Source organism: Leucoraja erinacea, chromosome 34, assembly GCF_028641065.1.
Source record: "Leucoraja erinacea ecotype New England chromosome 34, Leri_hhj_1, whole genome shotgun sequence".
Classification (NCBI taxonomy): Eukaryota; Metazoa; Chordata; class Chondrichthyes; order Rajiformes; family Rajidae; genus Leucoraja; species Leucoraja erinaceus.
Genome location: NC_073410.1, coordinates 13485129 through 13505893, shown reverse-complemented (window position 1 = coordinate 13505893; position 20765 = coordinate 13485129). Strand labels below are relative to the sequence as shown.

Sequence of the window (20765 nt, the reverse complement as noted above, 5' to 3'; positions counted from 1 at the left end):
GCGCTGCCTGTAGAGATATCCTAGAAATGTCGAGGTCAATGACGCAGGAAATCATGGGGTCAGTACCAGTCCAAAAAGTTATTTCGCTATTTATAAACTTATATCTAAGGACTTTAAGACTGCAGGTCTTAAATCTGAAGCACCAAGCAATGTGCTGGAGATACTCAGCAAGTTGAACAGAATCTGTGGAGGGAACGGAATTGCCAATATTTTGGCTGAAAAACCACCATCAGGACCAAGAGGGAATAGCCAGTATAATGAAGAAAAGGGGAGTGGGGAGACACACCAGAGGGTGATTGGTGGATCGAGGAAGGGTGAAGACTGGGAGATACTCAGTTGGTCAGGTAGCATCCGTGAAGATTGAAACCCTTCATCTGGAGGGCGTGAAGGATGACAGGCAGTGTAAGCCAGATAGGGGAGGGGTGAAGTGGGGAGACAGGCAAGTGGGTGATGGGTTAGGTGAAGGTGGAGACAGCTAGATGAATGGTAAGCAGGAACACAAAATGACCAGTGCTGAAATCTGATAAGGATGGAAGCAGAAAACAGGATCTATTAGGGGAGAGGCAGATTGAGTGGGTGGAGGGCATATGTAGTAGGTGGATATGTCTGAGGGGGAGAGGGACAAAAAAGGTGGACTGGGAGGGGAGAAAAGAGGAAACCCACATGGTCATAAGGAGAACGTACAAACTCCACACAGCTAGCACCCGAGGTCAGGATTGAACACTGGTCTCTGTCAGCTGCGCCACTGTGCTAATTCAGTCCATATTTGGTTCAAAGCTGGAATGAAGTTAAGAAGCAAATGTTTCTTGCAAAGCCCCCACTGAGCATAAGTCTAGAGAACACATTTAACATACGCATGCTGCGAGCAATCAGGAAGACAGACATTACATTGATCTTTATTGCAAGGGATTAGGGATACATTCATAACAACATTTTTATGCGACCAGACTTTTAGCAAGACTGTGGTTCGGGATCCAGAACACAAGGACAAACCCGTCTCAGAAACAGTGCAACAACGGTCTGGTTACTTGACTTCAGGGTTGAGGTTACCAGAAGAGACATTTGAGTATTAAACCCATAGCAATATTCAGACAATTCTTAAATGAAACATTGGGCTTGACAGTGGATGCTGAGAAATGTTCTATCTAGAGAGTCTAGAACTAGGGTGCACGGGCTTAGTATAACCAGTCAGCCTTCTGGGCTGAGACAAGCAGACATTTCTTCACTAGAGATAATGAACCTTTGGAATTCTGTACAGGAGAGCATACTAGATGATCAGACAATATGCATATATAAGACTGAGATCAGTGTGCCTTAAGGAGTCAAGAAAATGAAGGGGTATGTATATCAGAGGTGAAAGTGAATGCAGCCAAGGATCAGCTAGCTCTGCTCATACTGAGTAGTGGAACAAAGTGAAGGGACCATGTTCTCACCTTTGCTTTATTGTCACGTGGTCATATGAAGCAGTTCATTTGTGCACATCAAACAATGACCAGTTAACCTTGTTGAGGGATACAGACATCTGAAGAAATATAATCTCTCTTGAATATTGCTGGTGGATTACTAACTTGATCCAGAGGGTGAAGGACTTCAGTTCAACACCTTATTGAAATGCACCCTACATCACCCTTCAACACTGTACTTTAAGCTTAGTTCATGTTTGTAGGTGTTGGAATGGGGCTTATTTCACAATTTATTTTTAAATCGAGGCTGTCAATACGCCCATTAGAACAAATGTATACGTTATAAGTGCAATACAATAAATTAAACATGAAAGATTAAAATTAAACATAGATACATGGGCCAGGCATACAGGTATCATAGGATTGTATGCCAGAGGCAGTAGTGGACGTTACCACACAAGTACAAGTAATGAGGAACTCATTATCATGCATGTACAAGTGATGAGATTTCAGATTTCCAGCACCTGTAGTTTTTGGTTTTCTTTTACAGAGTTGGGATTGTCGGGATTGTTCTCCTCAGGCTTGAGGTTAAAAAGGAAATTTAACTGAGGCATTCAAAATAATCAGACACTGTTTTCACCAGCAGGTTCATCAAGAACTAGAGATACAGGATAAAAAGAACCAAAAGTGAGATTATAAATAACTTCAAGGAGGGAATTATGATGTGGAATTCTTTACATGAAAGAGTATTGAAAATCAATTCAATAAAGAGCCAATCCTCATTTGGATGTATTAAATAAAATAAACTACAGTACTGATAGGAATGGGCCTAAATGAATAGTTCTTTAATCCATCCAAATGACAGACACCAGTGCTGTATGATTTATGAGTGTATGAAGAGTTGGCTGGAAACCAAAAGCTGCTTGATGCAGTGTTAGAGGCCAAAGCTGGGAGGCCATGTATAGTTTTGTGCAGAGATAAAGATGTAGATTTGTGAAGGAACGAACATCAGATTCTGAAGAAGGGTCTGGAGAAGCGTCTCGACCCGAAACGTCGCCAATTCCTTCTCTCCATAGATGCTGCCTCACCCGCTGAGTTTCCCCAGCATTTGTTTGTCTACCATCAGATTCCTTATACAGATTTGCTGTAGATGTAGATTAGCTGGGATGCTATAAGGCATCAGCAATTGCAAACTAATTAGAGTTGTAGCAGCAGTGAATATTGAAGAAAAACTGACTGGTGATGCAAGTTTTGATGGTGTAATCAAAAAGTCAAAAAAGGAACCTGAAGTCAAAAAGAACTTGAAGTATATAATGTGTAAGAAGGAACTGCAGATGCTGGTTTAAAGTGAAGATAGACACCAAAAGCTGGAGGAACTCAGCGGGACAGGCAGCATCTCTGGAGAGAAGGATTGGGTGACATTTTGGATCGAGACCCTTCTTGATTATCGAAGCTTACTTTGATTCCAAATCTTGACATCATCAAGCTAATTGATAGTGTTATCTCCCTCATATCCTCCCCTTGGTTAATGTGGTTGCCACTTACTTCTTCCACATGTCAATGGCGATTCACTGTTAACATCAACACTCTCAGAGCTCAGCACAAGCCACAAGCAGTAATCTGCTTTGTTCCCACTTCTGGTGCAGTGTACAACTACACAGCAACATGGTCACTATCATCACCTCACACCTCATAAAATACTATACTAACTATAAGTTAACAGTAGTGATTCAGTGCAATGACAAGCCAGGTTGAAGCCTATTTATTTTATTTTAATGCCACATTGAGGAATAAGTGATTGGAATTTCATTACTGGAAGTTTGACTAAGGAGCATCGAGCCACTCATGAAATACTATACAACTATTTTAATATAAGTTACGTAACTACAAGAGTGAAGTGCAATTGTGTCATACCTATGGATAAACAGTTTACCACAATATTTCTGTTCAAATCTGGAGGTTGATATACGGAGCAAAGCCCACCACATCCTGCAGAAGTACCAGTGCCCGTTGCAAGGGAGGTTCTACATCAATGTCCACTCCCTTCTTGCGCAAAACCTCTAAGCATCCTTCAGTGATGTTGTGGCAGTGGTTCACTTTCAACGAGCTGAGCTTTGTGCAATACTCCGCAACTGTCCTGGAAAACACAATTAACAAAAAAATAAATACCTCATGTGCAGGTTTGCTGATATAAAGGTGTCAGAGGTTATGGGGGGAAGGCAGGAGAATGGGTTAGGAGGGAGAGATAAATCAGCCATGATTGAATGGAGGAGTAGACTAGATGGGCCGAACGGCCTAATTCTACTCCTATTCCTTGTGACCATTTGAACTAAACTTGAGAAAAATGACATATAACATGTTCCATATTCATTGAAGTAACTTTGAAGTGCAAACATTGTTATAATCTATGGATATATGACATTTTGCAATGTATTTACAAGCTGATCATATTGAATGTAAAACACATCATTTTATATGTTAAAATACTGAATAAAGAGATTGTTTTACTTTAGTTTATGCTATCAACAGGAACAGAGTATGAAGGATTTATATTTTTATATCTTGCCATTAAACAGTTATGTAATAAAATATTTCTGGAGAGGCTGTAAACTGAAATACAGGAAGCAAGTTTGCCTGGCCTAAGAGCACATTCCAGTAGGTTATTGATTAACTATCAATATTATTCAGATCTTCCTACCCCAGCAAACTGCTGCGACAGCATCATCTTATCAGCTACCGTCAGCACAAGCTTGAAAGGTTCTGTCACTGTGGGCCTTAAGAATAATTTTATTCATAGAATGTGGACATTGATGACAAGGCCAGCAATTATTCCGCATTCCCATTGACCTAAGGCAGGTGCTGACGCGCTGCTTTCTCAAACCAATGCAGCTTGCGTCTTAAATGGAACCCCGTTAACGCAGTTGGAAAGTAGTTTCAGGACTTTGACCGTGGGAACATGAATGAACACCAAAACAATTCAAAGTCTACACATTGCACCACAGGGAGCAAATTTTTGGGTGGTTTGCCGTTCCTCGTGCCTCCTGCCATCTTCAGTGGTGGCAGACACAGGCTCGGGAGGTGCAGTTGGAGAAATGATACCGTTCTCACAGTGCATTTTGTAGGTGGCATTTTATAGACTGACAGCTTGGCTGGGATGGGGATCTACTGTCATCCACTACAATCATTCCACTCTTTGAAATCTTCATTCCAAATCTCAATCTACATCGATCAAGATTTCTATATTCTGCTCTCCCTGTTGTATTTGTGTCTTGTTTGATTGTACTTGTGTTTTGGATGTTTCCACTGGATAGCTTGCACAGTATTTCACTGTATCTCGGTACAGGTGGCAATAATAAGCCAATACAAATACTCAGGTGGTGAATACTGCCGCCTTGGGCCACTGGCGATGGTGAGAGTGAATACCGGGATGGTGAGTGGATGCCAACTAAGTACGTTTAGACCTGGATGGTGTTGAGGGCAATTGGAACTGCATTCAGCCAGGCAAGTTGCAAATGTTTGATCACATTGCTGACACTTGTAAACAAGAAAATGGCTCTGGGGACCCCAGAGGCAAGACACGTCGCATAACGCTCAGCTTCTCACCTGCTTTATTACTTGCCATGCTTACATGTGAAATTTCTGCAGTTAACGCGAGATGTTGATAGTGGTGAACATTGACAATGATAATGTACTGATTCTCAAGAGGAGACCATGGGATTCCCTCTTAGACCTTAATCATTGCCTGGCATGAAGGCTATTTGCCACGTCAGCCCAAGTTTAAATATTCTGCTGGTTTTGAAGGATCAGTGTAGAGACATGTTTATTATCTGTGAAGCTATCAAGCAGCATCTGTGCAGAGTAACAGACAGACAACATTTCAGGTTGAAACTCTTCCTCAGACTGATGAAGCAGTGTTTTCCTCAGGTACTGCCTGATATGTAGTTTGTCTTTTTAGATCAAGATCACATTGAAAGTGACCGAATAATGAAAGATCTAGATAGTGTATGTGTAGATGTTGATTCCAGTAGTGGGAGAGTCTAGGACCAGAGGGCTCAGCCTCAGAATAAAAGAACACAACTTTAGAATGGAGGCAAGGCGGAATTTCTTTAACCAGAGGGTGGTGAATCTGTGAAATGCATTAGCACAGACAACTGTAGAGGCCAAGTCATTGGCTACTTTTAAAGCGGAGATTTATAGTTTCTTGATGAGTGAGAGTGTCAAAGATTATGGGGAGAAGGCAAGAGAATGGGATTGAGAGGGAAAAAATAGATCAGCCAGTATCAAATGGTGGAACAGACTGGTTGGGCCAAATGTCCAAATGTTGCTCCTATGCCTTATAAACTTATGAAGGTTTTTAAACCAGTTTCTGAATCACTGTAAGAAAATCAATTGCTTTTGTATCCTTACCACATGACATACTACATCCGTCCAATGCTATTGGATGAGTCCAATAGGCTGTGGGCCGAGGAGCTTTATTCTGCAGTTTCATGACCCAAGTCACCAAACTACATGAAATTTTCACATATTGTGTAAAAATATTTATATAAATCACCCCTGAAACTCGATATGAAGAAGACTTGCACATTTTTATTAAATTAGAGAAAAAAAACGGAAAAATGGCGGGTATTTTTTAGTCCAATCAAAGCTCGTTTAACATTGAGTTGTCTGCCAGTTGGCCAATCACGCGCTTTGTTTCAGGCTAGCACACAAAATGGCTGAGTGGGGCTTCACAGATCCCTGTTTTACTGGAGATTCCGATTTGTTGTTCTGTGGAATAAATGTCGTGGAAACTTGCAGCAGGTTAATTGTATTTAGTAGGAAATGCATTAAAAAGGCTGAGGAAAGTGCTGCGGTGGATTAAAGTGCAAGAAAGCCTTCAAAGTCCCTGCTGATGTGCTGGAACACAAAGAAGGCCACCATGAATCAACTAACTGAAAGGTAAGATTAAAGTCTGAATTTATAAAAATCTATCTGTATGGACTTTAATTAATTTAATTGCACCATTTTATAATGTGAATAAATTCATTCATTCATTCTTATTCATTCATTCACTCACTCACTCACTCATATTCCTTACTCATTCATTCATTCATGAAATTGAGGGCCTAAACTATAACACAGTCAATTAACACATTGTCACTAATGCCAGCCTGTTGTAGAGTAATAAGTCTTTAACAGCTAATCTCGGAGCTGCCTGCGAAAACTTACCGGGAAAAAGTGCTCCGATCGCGGGGCCTAGGTACTCGCGGTAAATAGCGATCGATATCCCTCCATTTTCCTCCCGTTAACGGGGTCTGAAAACGACCGCTACAGACGGCACCATCTTTGGACGGCACTATGTACAGCCTCCCCGCCCCCCGCCCGCGGAGATGATCCGCGGCTCCGCGTTCGCGAATCGGCCGCTTATTAATTGAGACCGCGGCTTCACTTTACCGCGAGTTTATTGGTTTATCGAGCTGGAGGCACAAGGGTTCAAAACCCATCGTGGATACATAGGATTTTAATTTAATTAGTCTGGAATTAAAACTGTTCAGTTTAGTTTATTGTTCCATGTACTGAGGTGGAGTGAAAAGCTTTTGTTCACTGCTAACCATTCAGCGGAAAGACATTACATGATTTACAATCGCGCCATTTACAGTGTATGGATACATGATGAGGGAATAACGTTTAGTGCAAGGTAACGTCAGTAAAGTCCAATCAAAGATAGTCCGAGGGTGGTCTGTTTCAATGCTCCTGCTCTGCATCTGCTTTCCCTGGTTCAGCTCTAACTAAATTATTCTGGGCAGGTTCTGATGGAAAGATCTTTACTTGGGACAATAACACGGTTTATCTTTAGTGCATCTCCACAGTCGAAGTTGACCAACGATTCCTGGTTGTACTAATTAGTACCAGTTTGACATCATGAGCTCTTTATCTGAATTGATAACAGATATGCCTTGGAGGCAAGAGGGACAGAGACATCTGGGACCACACAGATGGTTGGGATTAGATCTGTCCACATGAATCAACAGAGGTACTTTGTTTAAGACGCTCTGTGGATGGTGAACTCACTCTGGGATTTAACCTCCAAAAGCATTGACGGGATTATATCCTTCCAGATTGGGGACACAAGAGACTGTAGATGCTGGAATATGGAACAACAAACAAAGTGTGGGGTGAACTTGGGTGAGGGATGGATCAGATAGACACACAGTCTCTTGCCCTGAGTAGGTGAATTGTGGACCAGAGTACATAGGTTTAATTCCTGGGCCCCCATCACCTCATCTTTTCCATGGATGGCAAGTACCTTTGCATCTCAATCCCTACTCCTCAAGGCTCTCTGGTTCTTCCTTGAACAGTGACCGTTCAGTTCTCCTCGACCAATTCTCTCCTCCGCCTGACGGAACTTGGCCTCACCCGTTACAACTTCTCTTTCGACTTCACTCATTTTCTCCACGTCAAAGCAGTAGTCACCAGCACGGAGCTATGCCTGTCATTTTGTTGCTTACGTTGAACAGCCCTTGTTCCAAATATACCCCAAAACCAGAGCCCAACTCGTTCTCCACTCAGTAGATGGTTGCATCAGAGCTGTCTACTGCACCCGTGCAGGACTTGTTGATTTCATTGACTTTAATTTTCATCGGTCTGAATAAAGGTATTCCAAAGACATACATGTATGTAGGTTAATTGGCTTGGTATAATTGTTAATAGTCCCTAGTGTGTGTAGTAGAGTGTTAGTGTGCGGGGATCGCTGGTCGGCGTTCAACTTCAAGTTCAAGTTTATTGTCATGTGTCCCTGATAGGACAATGAAATTCTTGCTTTGCTTCAGCACACATAACATAATAGGCATTTACTACAAAACACATGAATAAATAAACTGATAAAGTGCAAATAACAAATAATGGGTTATTAATGTTCAGAGTTTGGCTGAGCCAGGTTTAATAGCCTGATGGCTGTGGGGAAGTAGCTATTCCTGAACCTGGTTGTTGCAGTCTTCAGTCTCCTGTACCTTCTACCTGAAGGTAGCAGGAAGATGAGTCTCTAATGAGGTGGATGGTAGCTCAGGACAGCTATCTAGTTGTTGATATTGTCTTTGTATTGTCTTTCTGCTGACTGGTTCTGATGCAACAAATAGCTTTTTACTGTACCTCGGTACACATGACAATAGACTAAATTGAACTGATAGGATGGTTCAGTTGCCTGATAACCTTAAGAACAGCTCTCTATTATATCATCCTGCAACAATATAGTACTCTGTGAAGAGCTTTGTGCACTTTATATGGAATTAAAGTCTTTGGGACATTGGTTCCGTCAAATGTGGTGATCATCTGCCCCCTACTGGAGACTGCATCAACTTCCAACCTCTAGAATTCTATTCCTGTTTGGGAACTCCTGCAAATATTGAAGGACCTTTGAAAATTCTGTGAATGTCAACATATTCCTGGGCTCAACACTAAGTGCTGGAGGATCCTGATAGGTCAGGCAGCATCTGTGGAGGGAATGCACATGGGTCATTTTGGGTCGGGACCTTCTTCAGACTGATGGAATTTAGTTTCATTTAGTTTAGACTGGTTTAGTTTAGAGATACAGCGCGGAAACAGGCCCTTCAGCCCACTGAGTCCGCACCGACCACCGATCCCCACGCATTTGCACTATTCTACACAAACTGGGGACAATTATACATTTATACCAAGCCAATTAACCTACAAACCGGTACAGCTTTGGAGTGCGGGGAAAAAACGGAGATCTCGGAGAAAACCCACGCGGGTCAGAAATCCTGTAAGGCAGCAACTCTACCGCTGTGCCAGGTGCCGCTCCTGGTGGTGAGAATGGTGGAGAGAAACTGGGAAAAGAGTTTTTTTCTAACTGGAGACACGAAGAACTGCAGATGCTGGAATCTTGAGCAAAACAAAAAAGTGCTGGAATGAACTGAGCAGGTCAGGCAGCATCTGTGGAGGGAATGGGCAGGGGATGTTTCGGTTTGGGACTCTTCTTTGGACTGATGGAATAAGGGAGGCAAAAACTGGTAAAGAGAGGTTGGAATGGGGGGCAGAGCCTATACCTCCTACATCGACTCCATCAAGGAACCCCGACAGCCCTTTCAGGTGAGGCAGAAGTTCACTTGCACTTCCTCCCACCTCATCTACTGTATCTGTTATTCTCGGTGTAGACTTATATATATCAGCGAGACCAAGCACAGGCTTGGCGATTGTTTTGCTGAACACCTATCCCGCTGAGACAATCCCGCTGAGACAATAGACAATAGGTGCAGGAGTAGATCCTTCGGCCCTTCGAGCCAGCACTGCTCAATGTGATCAAGGCTGATCATCCCCAATCAGTACCCCATTCCTGCCTTCTCCCCATATCACCTGACTCTGCTATCTTTAAGAGCCCTATCTAGCTCTCTCTTGAAAGTATCCAGAGAACCGTCTCCATCGTCCTATGAGGCAGAGAATTCCACAGACTCACAACTCTCTGTGTGAAGAAGTGTTTCCTCGTCCGCATTCTAAATGGCTCGCCCCTTATTCTTAAACTGTGGGCTCTGGTTCTGGACTCCCCCAACATCGGGAACATGTTTCCTGCCTCTAGCGTGTCCAAACCTTTAATAATCTTATATGTTTCAATAAGATTCCCACTCATCCTTCTAAACTACAGAGTGTACAAGCCCAGCCGCTCCATTCTCTTAGCATATGACAGTCCCTCCATCCCGGAAATTAACCTTGTAAATCTATGCTACACTCCCTCAATAGCAAGAATGTCCTTCCTCAAATTAGGGGACCAAAACTGTACACAGTAATTCCAGGTGTGGTTACACTAGGGCTCTGTACCACTGCAGAAGGACCTCTTTCTTTTGCTTTCTTCACTGCCTGTTGTACCTGCATGCTTACTTTCATTGACGAACAAGGACCCTCAGATGTCGTTGTACTTCCCCTTTTCACAACTTGACACCATTTAGATAATAATCTGCCTTCCTGTTTTGCTACCAAAGTAGATAACCTCACATTTAACCACATTAAAATGCATCTGCCATGTATATGCCCACTCACCCACCCTGCATTCTCATAGTATCCTCACAGTTCACACTTCCACCCAGCATTGTGTCATCTGCACATTTGCTAATGTTACTTTGAATCCCTTCACCTAAATCATTGATGTATATTGTAAATAGCTGCGGTCCCAGCACCGAGCCTTGCAGTACCCCACTAGTCACTGCCTGCCATTCTGACAGGGACCTGTTAATCCCTACTCTTTGTTTCCTGTCTGCCAACCAATTTTCTATCTCTCACTCTCTCTCTCTCTCTCTCTCTCTCCACACACACGCGCGCACACAAACACACACACACACACACACACACACATATATACATTTGCATATGTACACAAACATAAAATTAGCCAACAAACAATAATAGTGCAAAAAAACAAAACCGCTGCTCTGAAGTCGATGTAGTTCAGATCTTATTTGGAGGTTGTATTGTTTAATAGCCTGATGGCTGCAGAGAAGCAGAAAATGTTGGAGCTACTCACTTTCATTTGTGGCGAGAGGAACATAGTTCACATCTCAGGTCAACAACTTTTCATGAGAACTGGGAAAAAGTGAGAAATATAAGCTTGTTTTATAGCTTCCAGTTCTGATGAAATGTAATTGAAAACAAAAATAAGTCTCTTGGTTAGAAACCCTGGTTGGAAACAAATAAATTGCAGAATAATTAAACGCTATTCAGTTCTATCTCTACAATGGAGGGCACAATTAAAGCCCTGTCCCACGGTACGAGTTCATTCCAAGAGTTCTCCCGAGTTTGCCCTGATTGGAACTCGGAGATTTACGATACTGGCCACTCGTCAGTACTCGGGGCTCTCGTGGACATTTTTCATCATGTTGAAAAATCTTCACGAGTCTTCCCGTGCTTTCCTGCCGTTAGCGAGTCTTCCCGAGTACCTGCCATTAGCGCTAAGACAAGTCCCCGAGCTCCGACGTACCCGCTACGTTCATTCTCCGTGCTTACCATGAGTTTGATTTTTTTTTAAACTCGGGAGAGCTCTTGGAATGAATTCGCACCGTGGGACAGGGCTATTAGGTTTCTATATGTGTGGAAGGTAGGAATTGAAAGAAATCGATGTTAGGATTAATGACATAGTGCTTGGAGATTATGGCGATAGAAGCAGGAAATCTCTGAAGTTTGGTGATCTACTTCCAGTGGACTAAAGGAATTTGATGTGATAAATTATTTGGATGCAGGAACAAACTGAAACACCTCCAATAATCTATATTCTATCCTATGGGGAGAAGGCAGGAATTGTGGATGATCAACTATGATCACAGTGAATGGTGGTGCAGGCTCAAAGGGCCAAATGACCTGCTCCTGCACCATTCAGGTAATTGTCATATGACATTGTCTATTGTCTATAAAATGGAATTCAGAAAATGAAACAATGCATTGTTGCCAAGAGATGGTCTGTAATGTTCCGTTGCTGTGGTAGCATTAGGTCAGTTAAAGAACCTGATGGGACAATAGCTCTTTTTGAACTGGGAGTGTTGGACATTTACAGTTCTGCGTCTACTGTGATAACAGTGACAATAGAGCACAGCTTATCCTATTTTCAGTTATCAGTTGAACAAACTTGGTATTCTTAACATCTTGGTATTCTTAACATTCTTAACATCTTTATAATCTGAGACCTTTCCTGTAAAAGATCTTTCGGGGAAAGTGTTGTGACTATCCGCAGAAACTGCGTGGCTTTTGTAATCGATTCCCCTCGCAGTAGACAATAGCCTTCTTTGTGTCATCAGAAGGCTAAATTCAATCTGGAAATTGTCCTCTTGGGGAAAGACCATCAATTTTTTTTAATTTATTGCGACATTTGGATCGATACAGGTATTGTAATTTTCATTTCCACTTAACTTGTGTAGTGCTGATTTACATAAGATGTTCACTCCTGGTTCAAGAGTGTTTTATTGTCATGTCCCAAAACAGGCTGCTATTTTGGCGAGACAGAGATGGTAAATTGGCTTGAGTTGTTTTATTTTAACGAAACAACGAGCCAACGAGAGTGGAACCAAATTTAAAATGTGGCAGTTACTGACAGTTACAGCAAAAAAACTGCCAATAGAACACCCGCGTTCAGTGACTCCTCCCTCCCGCCCGTCAATCACGCGGGTTCTATTACCCAGAGCCACCACCGGGTGTCGCTACACTATGTTTTTCCCCTTTTACAAACACTCCCTACACATTAGTGGCAGTTTATGGAGGCCATTTATGGTAATCTAAAAAGCTGCATGTGTTTGGGATGTGGGAGGAAACTGGAACACCCGGAGGAAACCCACACAGTCACTCAAACTCCACAGTAACCAATGTCCGTATCGAACCTAGGTCTCTGGTGCTGTGAGGTAGTATCTCTACCGGCTGCGCCATTGTGCTGCTCATTTTATGAGTGCAAATTCCATTGTTTTCTTTGTTTTGAGTTTTAGTTACTTTGAGAATAGAGCAGGATTTGCTTTTGAGTCAGTCCATAGTCACATAACCTGCGAGAATTGCCAATCCAGTGATAAGCAAGTGCTACACTGGTCCCATTTGCCAGTTCTGGATGAACTAGAGGCCTAATCTGTTGTTTTACGTTCAGTGGCACTGTTTGATAATAACGGGGATTTTTGATGCCTAATACTTAAATAGGAACCAACTTCACCAGAATATTTTATCTGGTTATTGGGGGAACTTTGCCATGTCCAAATCAGCTGGTTTGTTTTCCTGTATCCTAGCAGTGACAATAATTCAAAATTATTGGAATGCTGAAAAATGGAAAGTGCTCATGGAAAAAGCGATTTGTTTGTGTCCTTGCACATGGAAATGGAAATGGGATGAAATACAGATAAGTCCAATATCACAAAGGAAATCTATATAGAACTTTGGCCATACTTGTAGAATTAAATAACAGCTGATAGGAGGTGCTGTAAGGCACGTTTGCAATTGGATCCTAATTTGTTCATTATAGCAACTCCCCAATATTGAGCATTATTGGGGCATCTTTGAGCCCTTAATCCTGCTCTGCTTATTGGTTGTAAGGAATTTAGATGTATGATCATTTAACACATTGGAACTACCTGAATTTTAGAGCCCAGCTGCCTTCATACTTGTTGCCTTCTCCCCCATAACGTCTGACACCCGCACTAATCAAGAATCTATCAATCTCCGCCATAAAATATCCATTGACTTGGCCTCCACATCCTTCAGTGGCAATGAATTAGACAGATTCACCACCCTCTGATTAAAGAAATTCCTCCTCTCCATTCACTTTAATGTCTCTTTATTATCTGCCACTGATCTGCTTTGCATTGTGTGTCACTTTCTTCAATTGGACCCCTCTGCCATCTGCTAATCTCATCATTCGCATCATTAGTACTGAACTATTATCTACCTCTTTGATGACCCTTGGACTATCCTTGATCAGACTTTGCTGGGGTTACCTTGCGCTGTAAATGGGTCGATTGCAAACGTGTATTGTCCTTCAGCTGACTGGTCAGCATGCAACACAAGCTTTACACTGTACCTCGGTACACGTGACAACAAACTAAACGTAAACTCAAGAGCATAGACCATAGAACAGTACAGCACAGGAACAGGCCCTTTGGCCCACTATGTCCGTGCCACGGACGATGCCCGGTTAAACTAATCTCTGCTCTGTACCAATTTTATTTAATTATTATTTTGGTTATTTTGCAGCCACATTAAAATAAGATCATGTGGAGCTGCATTTGTGGAAATGGAAAGCCTCGTGCATCGGAGGGGGTAAGTATATTTGTAATGTCCTGTTGTTGCATTAATGGCATTTACAAAATTTGTATTTGTATTCATGGTATATTTTGGAATTTAGTTTTTCCTTGTATAAAATAATGTGTGGACTACAATCACTTGCTTATAATTTCAATTGCAAAAATATTTCATGAAAATGCTTTTCCTTTGCTTCACTTAATTTGTCTGTTATATTTTGCCTCTGATAAATGTTAGCCGTTTAAAATTGAATTTCTCATGTTTTATTATTTGTTATTGGCATGACATTTTTATTAGATGGGTTGTGCATATTGAGGCAGAGAAATGTTGATTTGTGTAATGGGACTGGTTCACTACTTGAAAAAATACATCCTCCTCTAAGTAAACGTGGGACGTTTATGACATTCATGATTTTCTTCCTGTCCTGTGCAGTGATGAGCAATGGTGGGCCACTAATGTAAAAGCAACCCTGGAAAAGATGGGCATCCTGTTTGTTCCAATATAAAGGGGATTGGGCTGAACAGGACCCAAGCTCTTGGTACTAGGAGTCAGCTGCTCATCATAACACCTTACCTTGTGGGCAGCATTGACCACCAATTCTAAACTCATCTGCTCCAACGTATCACTACTCACCCACAGTCATCAGAGAGCTATTGGCCCTCACAAGAGGCCTGATTTGATCCTTGGTTTTCACTTACGATACGATACAATAAAACTTTCTTCATCCCCGGAGGGAAATTGGTTTGCCAACAGTCACAACACACAAGGTGCACGAAAACTTGAAATTAAAAGTGAAAATAAAAAGAAACAGAAATGCGAATGTTGGCTGGCTTCCGTGTGCACAACGCCTTAAACGGAACGAACAAACAAACAAACGCAGGCTTATTCCCTGGGTAGAGAATTATAAAAGTAGAGTATTTCCTGCTGGTTTATATCAAAAATGGACACACTGCTAGAGTAATGGTGGTGCAACAGTAGAGTTGCTGCCTTACAGTGACAGGGAACCAGGTTCAATCCTGACACAAGTGCTTGTCTGTACAGAGTTTGTACCTTCTCCCCATGACCTGCGTAGATTTTCTCCGGCATCTCAGGTGTCCGCCCACACTCCAAATACACACTGGTCTGTAGGTTAATTGGTTAGGTATAATTGTAAAGTGTCCCTTGTGTGTAGGATAGTGTTAATGCACAGGGATTGCTGGTTGGGCCAAAGTGGCTTGGGTGAAAAAGGATGGGTGAAGTTTCAGGTTGGGACCCTTCTTTAGACTGATTGTAGGGGGTGGATCTGGAAGCAAGAAAAGACCACGACAAATTTGAAAATGGGTCCTGACCCGAAACATCAACCATCCTTTTATTCCAGAGATACCACCTGACCTGCTGAGTTAATCCAACACATTGTGTCTGTCTATCCTATTTTTTTCCCCCCCTCAATATGAGAATTCATTGTGGGAAAGCCTTTGAGCATGTTAAAATACACGAGGCCAATTACGTAGGGTCTCCAGAGTGACTGATTTTGCAGCAGTGGCCTTGCAATAAAAAAAATGCATTGGCTTCCATGCATTCCTCATTAATGCACTTCTCAAGTCACTAATAATTCACTACTGTTTTCTCTGAAGTCTGATTCACAATGATGCAGTTATTAATAGTGACCAATTATTCTGCAGGCACTGTGCTGCCAGAGTTCTCAGGGTAAGTATTTGGTGGCAGATTTAGCTGAGCAGGTGGCTCAGTATGAACAACTGGTAGTACAGCTGCAAAATGACCTCCAGGACAAAGAGGCCCAGCTATACATGAGAGATGAGCAGCTTAAGGTAACACCAATTCCAGTTGAATATTTGTTACCCTTACTGAGTGAGCTATTACAGTGATCTGTGTACTTTGTGTTTGCATTTCTGCAGTTGGATTTCACTTTAAAGCCTGAAAATTCAGTCCAAAATATTGCAAGTTTTATTTTTAACAATAACAATTAACAATGCCTCTTATTTTCTAAAGCAAAGACTATTGTTAAACCGTTTCACGTCATATGTCGGATCTTTTCAAGGAAATTGAAACACTTGGTTAAGAAGGTTGTACTTCAAAATAGACTACAAAATGTTATTTAAAAGTCCTACCCAAATGATTTAAGCAGAAAGTCTCGCCTGATGCTTCCAGTACAATACTGAGAGAATGCTGCACCTGAAGTGCCAACTTTCAAATGAAATGTTGAATAAAATCGTGTTTGGTGTCTCAGGTGGATGTGAACTATTTTATAAGATGAAATTGTACAGGAGAAGATGCAGATGGATTTAGTTTAGTTAATTGTCACATGTATCGAGTAAACTATTAAAGAATACACGTTTCTGACAAATTTTGTGAGGTTGGGTGAGGAGGCACTGTGTTGGGTGGCACGCTGGCGCAGCGGTAGACTTGTTGCCTTGCAGACTTTCAGTGCCAGTGGAGCTGGAGGTAGCTTTGTTAGGGATCAACGTCGGGAGCTCCAGCTGCAGGAGCTTTGATCGCCGACTGCGGGAGCTTCGATCGCCCCGACTGCGGGTGTTTCGATTGCCCCGACCGTGGGAGAAAAAGAGGAAGATGGTAAAAGTTATTTGCCTTCCAACACAGTGGGGAATATGTGTCGCCGAAAAACACGATGGACGAGCTGCCTACCCGGGTGGGGAGTCGGGGGGGTTGCCGTGAGTGCAGTGATCCTGGAGTCTGGTGCGAGTGTGGACGGCTTTCTGACTTTGGGCAGACAGGGACTGCAGAGAGAGTACAGCGGTCGGTGAAGGAGCGCGTGTGTGGCACGGACATTGAACTGATGGCTATGGGTCTCCGCTTATCCTGTGTGCCCTAGGGATTCTCACGTGGCGCTGTGGTGGCTGTTTATATTTAATCTTTATGTAGTTTTGTATCTTGTTGCTTTTTTGGTATGACTGTGTGGTAAATCAAATTTCACTGTACCTCAGTACACGTGACAATAAAGGACCATTAAAACCATTGAATGCAAATGAATGATTTCATCCCGTGATTTCATTAATGATAATTTTAATTTTAATGTCTTTAATACCAAGGCGGAATTGAAGACCTAACTATTGGTGCACTTGAATTACAAATGTTGCGTGTGTGATTTCCATTCTATGTTGCCCAGTTTTTATCACTGTTTAGAGGTATTAATCTCTTGTTAACTTCCTTAGGTGCTGGAAGACGCCGAGAAGAAACTTCGTGAAAAGGACGAGGCGCTGCTGGAAACAACGCAGCATGTGGACGTACTGCAGAGAGAGCTCGACGAGAAGGATCGGGAGCTAGCAGTAAGGAAATCATTGTTTGCTGCTGTGTGAATCTCTATTACAGGGAAAGATCTCTGCAACCAGCTAAGGGATTCTTTTGTAACTGGCAGTGAAATAAAAATAGCAGGGAGCCTCTTGGAAATATATCCGCAAATATGAAAAAATTAGAAGATTTTCTTTTATGTGAATCTCCATTCTTTTTTTCTAAATCAGTTCATTAACCCTTTGTTATCTGTTATAGTGCAGAATCACAGTTTATGTGGAGCCTTGCAGCATTGTCATTCTGGTTATGACAGGTTGTTGGCATTGCGGATCTGTGCCACCAATTTCTTTCAGCCGTGACCAAGATCAGAAGAGATCGGATATTTAAGATGCCAACAACACATGAACTCTTGATTATAATGCAACAGTGTCACTATTGACTATATCGTTCTTCATTTTCCCATCCACTAGTGGGAGAGTCTAGGACTAGAGGTCATAGCCTCAGAATTAAAGGATGTTCCTTTGGGAAGAAGATGAGGGGGAGATTCTTTAGTCAGAGGATGGTGAATCTGTGCTTTAGCCTTCTTAATTACAGCGCCAACCTTCCTGTTAATTGCAGTGTGAGTCTATCACCTTGGCTTTGCATCATGTGAATTTCACTCAGACGTTTGCCCTGTCTCACGCCTGCATAATGGGCTGGTGAAGGAAGCGATGTGTGTGTGTGTGTGTGTGTGTTCCACTCTGACAGTCGCCGTTCCAGTTGCCGGTTTTTCAGGTGACTGCCGGCAACTTGACAGACGCCTGACAAATCGCCTAAGTGGAACAGGCTCCCGAAAGTCTTTTTAGTTTAATTTGGCTACTTTTTAATTTTTTTAGGAGATGGTTGAAGATGCAAGAAAGCTTGAAGACAAGAATGAGGACCTGGACAACGAGTGTTACGCTGAAGATTACGCCAGCCATATCAAGATCTGTGGTTTGAGGGCGACCCATAAAGCTGATTTAACAAATCTCAAAGGTAAACACAGCACTCAGCTCTGTAAAATCAGGGAGAAACACGCGCACAAGAAACATCACAGAAAGATCAGTGCTGTTTACAACTTCACAAACAAGAAACTTCTGGCTGAAAACTACGCCAGCCACACCAAGGTCCGGGATTTGAAAGAATGTCACCTGGCAGATTTAACAAATCTCAAAGGTAAACGCAGCACTCAGCTCCGTAAAATCAGGGAGAAACATGCACAAGAAACATCACAGAAAGATCTTAAAACCTTAATTTCCAAAATGTTGAGGAGACACATTTTCTGTGGAGCTTTATTCAAGTTTCTAATCTTTTCTCACTGGTGATAGTCAAGGAATTTATCATTGGATAAATATGTAAATGGAATTACCATTTTGCCTGAGCAATCTTCAAGCTTAATGAATCGTAGCATTTCAAGGATATTTTATGATTTGAAATGCCAGTAATTAGTAGAACATATGATTTTCACTGATTGCCATTAACTGCAGTGGAAACAATTGCAAACTGTGGAGGTATTGCTTTTTTTGCAACAAATATCAGATCATTATGGGTGTTTTTTCCTTTCTCTTTCTTCAAGAACAAGCGAGGCTTCTGAGCCAAGATGCGGAAGGATCAGAGGACAGGTCCTTGGCAATTGAAGCTTTGTTCCAGACCAAAATCGAGCAGATCCAAGAGAAGCTGGACAATGTACAGGTACCCCAAATATAATGTACATAATATGCTGACGATTAACTGAATATTGATCTGTTTGCCATTTACCTGGAATGAAATCACTTCATCTTTCAAAAAAGGAAAATTGATGGTATGATATACCGTGAGTTGTTGAAGCATTATAGGAAACAATTTAAAACATTTTTTTTACATAGTTAGTTATGTACATTGTATATTTTTAATCTGGGCTCAACTGTATGAAGGAGTGCTTCCCTACATTTCACTGCTCACTCCATTCCGTGTAGAACCCCTTTCTGAAGAATAAGTGACATGGGATAGATGTGAGCCTGCAGGAAAATTAAATCATAAAATAGTTGTGGAAGAATGGAGCTGTCGGCAGTGGCACATTAAAAGTATAATGCATGCTAAAATTATTTCGAGTCGTACTGCTCAGAAACAGGCCCTTCAGCCCAACTTGCCCACACTGACCAACATGCCCCATCTACACTAGTCTTACTTGCCTGCAGAGTCATAAAGCAAAATATTTAATCTAGAATTTGAATGGTGGCTATTTCACAGACCACTAGAAATCCCTTGGCTTTAATTGACACTAAACTTATTTCTACCCAGCTTGTTTCTGCTCAGAAGCTGCTGCTGGAACACGAAGATGTGGAGATCGACAATGAAGAGGAGGACGACCAGTTACACTTAAATGTGAACTGGCCACAATGCGTCGAGGCAGAAAATGGTGTGTGTATAGTATGACTTTAATTGGGTAAGAAGGAACTGGGGATGCTGGTTTACACCGAAGAGAGATACAAAATGCTCGAGTCAGCAGATCAGGCAGCAATCTCTGAAGAAAAGAATAGGTGATGTTTTGGATCAGACTGAGAGTCAGGGAGGGGGAAATTAGAGGTATGGGGAGGTACAGAACAAAGCAGAGCCTGCATCGATGACTGGGGGGAGGGGGGGGGGGGGGTGGAGCTGACAATGGTTCATTGTTTGCTGGGGATGAGGTGATAATGAAGGAATATAAATGGTGAAATTAGCAAGAGGACTAGAGTGCGGGAGAGAGAGAATGGAAAGGTTATTTGGTTAGAGATCCTTCATTCTCTTGTGTAAGAAGGAACTGCAGTTGCTGGTTTAAACCGAAAATAGACACATAAACCTGGAATAAGTCAGCGGGACAGGCAGCATCTGTGTAGAGATAGAATGGGTGACGTTTCAGGTCAGGGACCCTGCCTCGTTCTCTTTATTGAAATGGTGATACGTGTTTTCTTACAGAGAACCTTCAAACAATAGCAGAAGAACGTGAAGATCAATACCAAGTAGGTTTAGAACAAGTTACCAAGGGAGCAACTTCCCAGGTTGAGAGAATTTGTGATGCATTTAATTCCCCCACGTACAATCTTAATTCCAAGTGTGTGCATTCTGCACAGATTCAAGAGTCTCAAGTATCCTGCTAATTAATATACATTGCATTTTACAAATAACTTTATGTTGCTTATTCAGATTATTTTTTTTTTAAATGGGTAATTTAAGTAAATTTTTGTTTTGCTCTTTTTCTATCATCATCCTTACTGTTTGGCTTGATGCTTGCATCTGAGGGGTGCTATTTGCTTCCACACCAGATGGTTTCTGTATGCATTACCACACACCTTGGACACGGAGAAAGTCTACTGAATTAGCTGGTGTGGTTGG

General features: G+C 42.0%; 3 protein-coding genes across 8 annotated transcripts in view; 2 read left to right on the top strand and 1 right to left on the bottom strand.

Moving 5' to 3' along the window:
• ndufb8 (NADH:ubiquinone oxidoreductase subunit B8) overlaps positions 1–20765 on the top strand; it is a 212145-nt gene that overhangs the window by 102658 nt on the left and 88722 nt on the right. The window lies entirely within an intron of this gene.
• The window catches only part of fbxl15 (F-box and leucine-rich repeat protein 15), a 45627-nt gene continuing 25738 nt past the window's right edge, over positions 877–20765 (bottom strand). Inside the window, exons 4-5 of one of the 2 annotated variants that reach the window (XM_055661878.1) lie at positions 3318–3540; positions 877–2061 (exon numbers count right to left, since the gene is read on the bottom strand). In XM_055661878.1, coding sequence (XP_055517853.1) covers positions 3351–3540 — 190 coding nt within the window. In that variant the 3' untranslated portion in view covers positions 877–2061; positions 3318–3350. Of the gene's footprint in view, positions 3541–20765 lie in introns of both variants that reach the window. The other variant, XM_055661877.1, reaches the window with a different exon arrangement.
• Positions 3554–20765, top strand: part of LOC129713019 (golgin subfamily A member 2-like) — a 32506-nt gene continuing 15294 nt past the window's right edge. For 2 of the 5 annotated variants that reach the window (XM_055661870.1, XM_055661867.1), the window contains exons 1-8: positions 6616–12260; positions 14103–14168; positions 15812–15958; positions 17321–17434; positions 18272–18590; positions 18991–19106; positions 19695–19812; positions 20349–20392. In XM_055661870.1, the coding sequence (XP_055517845.1) occupies positions 14121–14168; positions 15812–15958; positions 17321–17434; positions 18272–18590; positions 18991–19106; positions 19695–19812; positions 20349–20392 (906 nt within the window). In that variant the 5' untranslated portion in view covers positions 6616–12260; positions 14103–14120. Of the gene's footprint in view, positions 6342–6615; positions 12261–14102; positions 14169–15811; positions 15959–17320; positions 17435–18271; positions 18591–18990; positions 19107–19694; positions 19813–20348; positions 20393–20765 lie in introns of those variants that run through there. The other 3 variants (XM_055661868.1, XM_055661869.1, XM_055661871.1) reach the window with 3 other exon arrangements.